A 7535-nucleotide genomic window follows, 5' to 3' on the forward strand; every position below is an offset into this window, starting at 1 on the left:
TTGCAAAATGGTAATTCCCTTGCAAAGTGAACCAACCCTATGGAATTAGAGTTTTATCATTTATTGAAAAACTGAGTAAGCTTAAAGCGGAACTTTGCACATAACAATGGTAACAAGTTCATGTACTTTAAACTTGCATTCCACATGAATAATTATGCTACCAAAATTAGTGTGTGCTGTAAATTGCCTCCAGCATTGCTCCAGTTTCTTCTTGCTGGATACCACCATGTTGTTGAAGCCCAGAACAGTCACTTTCTTATTGAAAACTCTCCCCCTTTCCTGACTCACAAAAAAAAATGCCATTTTCTGCAAAGTGTGCATTACTAGCTTTGGTTGTATGTCTTGGCTCAGGGGATGGCTGACAGAAGCTTTACAATGCTCAGCAGTGGCGGCTGGTGGTATATTTATTTGGGGGGCGGCAATTGGGTCCCCCCCGGTCGGTCACCAGCCCCGCACTTACCCCATCTAGGTCGCGGGCAGCGCTTCCTCCGGGCGGTGGCTTCCCCTGCTTCCCCTCCTCCTCTGTATCATGGCGGCTTCCGCCGTGTGTCTCCTCCCCCTCCTCCTCCTCCTAGGCGGCCAATAGGATCGCTTCTCCTCTCGGCCAATCAGGTGATGGGTCTCAGGCCAGGAGGAGAATCAGGAAGACAATAGCGAATATCAACTCGCTATTGGCACACAACTGGGTGGGCTCAGGGTGCAGTGCTCTGCGACCCATGCCCACCCTTTTTTGAAGCCAATTAGAGCCTCAGGCTCTACTCATGTGCTTATAAAAAAAACCCATTGGATTCCATGTGTCCGGAGCCCTGCATGTAGATTCGGGGCTGGGCACATGGATTGGGGGGAGGCGCCCCTGTGCCCCGTATGGAGTATGGACGAGCCACCACTGGTGCTCAGTCTCACAACCTATGCTGCTGAGGGAGAAAGGAGAAAATATCATTGAGATAAGATAAGAAAAGGCACTATCCTTGTATTACCTGACTTCTTATATCTCTTGAGAACTCCAAAGGCAAGATTGTCCCGCTCTGGTATATTCTAGTCCACCTTCCTGTCCACCTTAGAGTGCTCACCTTTGGGTGTGTATTCTTTTCCATTTGCATTCACCATATTATAAACTACCACAGAATTTCCAACATGGAGAGTGGGTCCCCTTTTTCTGACTACAGCAGATGAGTAAACCCGGGAATTCAAGAGCAGAGATCTCATTAAGGGAGGCCTTTCATAGCCAGAAGAATCTCTTCGTGTGTAGTTCAGCAAAGGCCATAGAACTTTAAGTATTTCTTTTGGGTTGACAGATCCTTTAGGGAAATTCAAAGAGCAGTGCTGATGTTATACCCTACAGTAACCAATGGATTTTAGTTGAACTAAGATCACTGAAAGATATATTCTGATTTGTTCACTATGGATTACTAGACTTTATTAGGTTTATTTACTAAAGGCAAATACACTGTTTACATTTCAAGTGAAGTTACATACTCCAAGGGAATTTTCCCCAGAGCTTGAATGTGTTGAAGCTTTATTTGCAAAAAATACCCATTTGTGTGCATTGAAAATAAAAGAAAAAAACCTGCAATTTGCTTGCACATGATTGGATGATGGACGTTAGCAGAGCTTTATCTCATTCACTAAGCTCTGAGAATAATACCCTTGCAGAGTGCTATTGCTTTTGCAAAGTAAACAGTCTTTCCCTTTAGTACCTCAACCCCTATGAGTAAGTCCAAATAATGGCATTAAAATATATAGATTCCAATCTGATTCATTAGGCAATAAACAGTACAATTTTATTTATTTTCATTATTCTGCTTACATTCTACAGTATTACAGAGTTTGTTAACAATTTTAATTCATCATTAGTAGATCCCATTCATCAAACTGCTTGCAGTGAGTTATTGCTCTTTGCATTTCAATACCTAATTTTCTTTATTATCTTTACTTTTTTTTGTTTAAAAAAATTGAATTTATTTCTTTAAAAGTTACAAAACATAATTGTTAGAAACCTAACAGGGGTGATTTAGTTTTTGCCAGAATTTACATTAATCCTTCACAACAAAGTGAATAACTCAATGTGAAATTATAAGTTTTTGGATGTGATAACAAAGCATAAAATGACATTTTATTTTGAGAATCATTACTAATAAACTAGTAATAGAAAAGACAACATTTTTACACATGAATACTCTTATACGGTGGTGAGTATTCATTTCATTGTTGTCTGGAACTCATTTCAGTCAACAAGGTAACCAGGTGCAAACCAGTAGGCACACTGGCATATTATGCTTGGGTTGTATAGTTGTTAACAAAGTATTCTATACAGCATACATGAATACATGGAAGACAAGTCAATACCATTTAATTCGGTGTAATGAACTTATTGCGTTCTATACGCGGTCCCGCCAACCCAGACACCCCAGTGGGAGCAGACTGTGTCCTATGGGATGGGGGCACCACATTATGTGTCATTTACGCTAATATAAGTTTTGTTATAAACATAATAATAGGGAAATATGTGGATAATAATATCCAGAACTTCTGGGTGCACAAACATTGGTGTATACTCATGACAATTTTGAATGGCATTGAGTGGTAATGGTGTTCAAATGTAAGGAACTAGAATACTGGTAGTTCCAAAATGAAATTATGCTCAACCGAGATAGAGGTGTACAGTGGGGCAAAAAAGTATTTTATCAGCCACCAATTGTGCAAGTTCTCCCATTTAAAAAGATGAGAGAGGCCTGTAATTGTCTTCATAGGTATACCTCAACTATGAGAGACAAAATGTGGAAACAAATCCAGACAATCACATTGTCTGATTTTTGAAAGAATTTATTTGCAAATTATGGTGGAAAATAAGTATTTGGTCACCTACAAACAAGCAAGATTTCTGGCTCTCGCAAACCTGTATCTTCTTCTTTAAGAGGCTCTTCTGTCTTAAACTCATTAACCTGTATTAATGGCACCTGTTTGAACTTGTTATCAGTATAAAAGACACCTGTCCACAACCTCAAACAGTCACACTCCAAACTCCACTATGGTGAAGACCAAAGAGCTGTCGAAGGACACCAGAAACAAAATTGTAAACCTGCACCAGGCTGGGAAGACTGAATCTGCAATAGGCAAGCAGCTTGGTGTGAAGAAATCAACTGTGGGAGCAATAATTAGAAAATGGAAGACATACAAGACAATCTCCCCCCTGGGGTCAAAATTATTACAAGAACGGTGAGCCAAAATCCCAGAACCACACGGGGGACCTAGTGAATGACCTTCAGAGAGCTGGGACCAACATAACAAAGGCTACCATCAGTAACACACTACGCTGCCAGGGACTCAGATCCTGCAGTGCCAGACGTGTCCCCCTGCTTAAGCCAGTACATGTCTGGGGCCATCTGAGGTTTGCTAGGGAGCATTTGGATGATCCAGAAGAGGATTGGGAGAATGTCATATGGTCAGATGAAACCAAAGTAGAACTGTTTGGTAGAAACACAACTCGTGTTTGGAGGAGAGAGAATGCTGAGTTGCAACCAAAGAACACCATACCTACTGTGAAGCATGGGGGTGGCAACATCATGCTTTGGGGCTGTTTCTCTGCAAAAGGAACAGGACGACTGATCCGTGTACATGAAAGAATGAATGGGGCCATGTATCGTGAGATTTTGAGTGCAAACCTCCTCCCATCAGCAAGGGCATTGAAGATGAAACATGGCTGGGTCTTTCAGCATGACAATGATCCCAAACACACTGCCTGGGCAATGAAGGAGTGGCTTCGTAAGAAGCATTTCAAGGTCCTGGAGTGGCCTAGCCAGTCTCCAGATCTCAACCCAATAGAAAACCTTTGGAGGGAGTTGAAAGTCCGTGTTGGCCAGCGACAGCCCCAAAACATCACTGCTCTAGAGGAGATCTGCATGAAGGAATGGGCCAACATACCAGCAACAGTGTGTGACAACCTTGTGAAGACTTACAGAAAATGTTTGACCTCTGTCATTGCCAACAAAGGATATATAACAAAGTATTAAGATGAACTTTTGATATTGACAGAATACTTATTTTCCACCTTAATTTGCAAATAAATTCTTTCCAAATCAGACAATGTGATTGTCTGGATTTGTTTCCACATTTTGTCTCTCGTAGTTAAGGTATACCTATGATGACAATTACAGGCCTCTCTCATCTTTTTAAGTGGGAGAACTTGCATAATTGGTGGCTGACTAAATTCTTTTTTGCCCCATTGTAGATAAGAAGAGAGAGATGGTAAGGAAAAAGGAAAAACATAAAAATGAAGAACAGAATATCTGGAAAAGAGAGGGGGGAAGAGAGACAGCAAGCTCTGTTCAAGGGGGGCTTCAAATAGGGAAGGCAGGAGCAGGAATTCTAAACGTTGTTTTGGTCGGGCTCACAGGGAGTTCCTATCGAAGAGATTCTATGTTTTAATTTCTCTGACGCGGAGTAATGCCTCCAGATACTATATCAGCTTTGTTTGGAACACAGGTTCCTGAGGACATTTTAGCAACCTCATATAATGCTTGACTGTTGGCAAATTGTCAATCTTACATAAATGGTCATATAGCATGTATGGGCAAAAGAAGTTTACTAACTAACCTGTCACTAACAATAGATTGAGGTAAATAATCCAGATGCCTTGTAGACTAATTGTGATTTGCAAGTTTGATTGAATATGCATCCAGCAACTGGAAAAAAATGACCGGTGCTTCAGAATCATTTGATTTGCTAGCCTCACCATTTTGCCATGGTGTATAAATCTGTTCATTCATCTTTATGTTTAAACCCTTTAGAAAATTTACACTTGAATTGCCATAATTACTTATACTAAAACATTTTTTTTTTTTTTTTACATTTGTATCCCTGTAGGATCCCCACAGAAAATAGTATCTCCAAAACAAGATTGTGAAGAAAGTAAGCAAGAAAAAGTCTTAGATAAAGGTAGTGAAAGTGGAACATCATGTAATGAACTGTCTACATCTAGTTGTGATAGCCAGTCAGAAGCTAGTACCCCTCAAGAAAATACATCTGTGCTTCAGCAATCAACTTCTCATCAACAGAATACTTTAACTCTGGATCGTCCTTTAAAGAAGAACCAAGTCCAGTGGGTTCCAACACCAGACAAACGCAGGAACAGTGAACTTTTTCAAACACTGATTAGCAAGTCTCGGGATAACAACCTTTCTAAAAGGAAAGTGTCTGAGAAGCCAAGCATTGAGGAGGAAATGAAAAAATGTATACAAGAGTTTAAAAAAATTAAAATTCCAGATTATTTTCCAGAGAAAAAACGTCCATGGCAGATGGAACTACTAGAAAAATATAATTTGTAGGAACATTCTATTTACTAGTGAAATATTTGCGCTATGTTTGTGTACTTCTACTAAATTTGTTTACATACACAACATACACCAAGTATACCGTTCTGTATATCTAATTAAAAAATCCTTGTAATACTTATATGACTTTTTGAAATAACAATCAAATATTGAAATTTTCGGATAGCCCCACAAACATTACCCTACAGTGGGAAATACAACTTAAAAAATGCATGTGCTCACATTGATGAATATACATTTTGCAGTAACCTTTTCACGACTGTATTTATTATGATAATTATGGTAACAAAACAGTGATGACAAAATTGACGACTGTAGATAAAATCAGTTGACATATTTCTGAAATGCCATTCAATGTAAATGCAATAAAATACATAGCTGCATGAGCATAGCATTAGAAATAAAACACAATTGTGAGATCAGGTGGATCCTTGGCCTTTGTCAATTTTTAATTCAGTAATAGAATTTAATCTATAGTACTCTATAATCTATAGTACTGAGTGTGTCTGTATCAATATGATATGCTGTTTGGTGATTTTTGTTTTAACAGAAGAACATGTGAGAGTGTAGTCCATGTGTTTTTCACACTACTGTTTGTATAGGAAGTTTTAGTCATTGCTTTGGTTACAGAACATGTATGGCATAGACAATTATTACATTACAAATCTTCAAATACATTTTTCTAGTTTATTTTGACAGTGTTAATTGTATCTATATTCATTATTTAAAATATTAATGTTATATGTGGGCTAATTGAAATACAGTTCCTTAACACTAACCTGATCTGTGATTTTATTTAACATAAAGGGCTTATTTTACTATGAAAAGTACACCTGCCAGGAAAAAAAGGTAATACATGCATATAGGGCCATCACTACCGCTAGGCGAACTAGGCAGCCGCCTAGGGCGCACTGCCACCAAGGGTACAGCCAAGGCCACTGGTTTGCCTACTCTCTTCCCAGGGCCGGCACCAGCATAATCCTGGTTTCTAGCAGACCCACCGCAAGTCCTGGTGCAGGGTGCAAGAATTCAGGCTCCAGGACCTGATGCTGATAACAGAACTCTTGGCTACCACTTCCCCAAGCAACTCCCCAGTCATCACAGATCTGCAATCACTGTTAAATTATGACAAAAGGATCATCCATCCCCGTATGTCACTTTCTAGGCTATGGCTCTTCAATCGTCACTGGTTACCTGACCTGCTTTATGAACTTGCTGTTGCCATTCACCAGGTCCACCTCCCGCAGCTCTTCGTCCAGTTTACACCCCAGCACACAGTAAGTAATCTCCAGTAATTCACTCCACATGCATTTCTTCCCAGGATCCCACCCCCTCGTCTTTTAGTTGTGGTCTATTCAACTCCTAGTCACATGTCATTATAAAGCCCTGTACAGGGAAAAGGAGAGGGCAGTGTATACAGGAAGAGGGGTGTAGGGTTAAAGGGGGCAGTGTGTTGAGGAAGAGGGCAGTGTGTGCAGGAAGGGGGGGTGTAGGGTTAAAGTTGGGCAGTGTGTGCAGGAAAAGTGGCGGTGTGTGCTGGAAAGGGGGTGCAGTGTTAAAAAGTGTACAAGTGTGCACAGGAAGGGGGAAGTGTATACAGGAAGAGGGGTGTAGGGTTAAAAGGAGGCAGTGTTTACAGAAAGAGGGGTGTAGGGTTAAAGGGGGGCAGTGTGTACAGGAACGGGGCAGTATATACAGGAAGGGGGTGTAGGGTTGAAGGGGCAGTGTGTACAGAAAGAGGGTTGTAGGGTTAAAGGGGGGCAGTATGTACAGTAAGGGGGTATAGGGTTAAAGGGCACAGTGTGTGCAGGAAAGGGGGCTGTGTGTGCAGGAAGAGGGGTGTAAGGTTAAAGGAGGCAGTGTGTACAGGAAGGGGGGCAGTGTGTGGGAAGGGGATTGCAGGGTTAAAGGTGGCAATGTGTACAGAAAGGGGGCAGTGTGTGGGGAAGGGGGGGTGTAGGGGGACAGTGTGTACAGGAAGAGGGGCAGTGTATACATGAAGGGGGGCATAGGGTTAAAGGGGGGCAGTGTGTACAGGAAGGGAGGTGTAGGGTTAAAATGTGGGCAGTGTGTACAGGAAGGGTGGTGTAGGGTTAAAGGGAACAGTGTGTGTGGGAAGAGAAGCAGTGTGGGGAACGAGAACTGACGTGGTTAAAGGATAAGTTCACCTTTTGTAACATGTTATACACATATTCAGTGTGTATC

At 41.1% G+C, this 7535-nt stretch overlaps 1 protein-coding gene across 3 annotated transcripts in view; it reads left to right on the forward strand.

Moving 5' to 3' along the window:
* Nucleotides 1-6229, forward strand: part of KCTD8 (potassium channel tetramerization domain containing 8) — a 182356-nt gene extending 176127 nt beyond the window's left edge. Inside the window, exon 3 of one of the 3 annotated variants that reach the window (XR_012237020.1) lies at nucleotides 4864-5000. Coding sequence is in view for 1 of the 3 variants with exons in the window: in XM_073608497.1 (XP_073464598.1) it covers nucleotides 4864-5324 (461 nt within the window). In the remaining 2 variants the exon portion in view is untranslated. Of the gene's footprint in view, nucleotides 1-4863 lie in introns of all 3 variants that reach the window. The other 2 variants (XM_073608498.1, XM_073608497.1) reach the window with 2 other exon arrangements.
* The last annotated feature ends 1306 nt before the right edge of the window (nucleotides 6230-7535 follow it).

This window comes from Aquarana catesbeiana, linkage group LG01, assembly GCF_042186555.1.
Source record: "Aquarana catesbeiana isolate 2022-GZ linkage group LG01, ASM4218655v1, whole genome shotgun sequence".
NCBI classification, from domain to species: domain Eukaryota; kingdom Metazoa; phylum Chordata; class Amphibia; order Anura; family Ranidae; genus Aquarana; species Aquarana catesbeiana.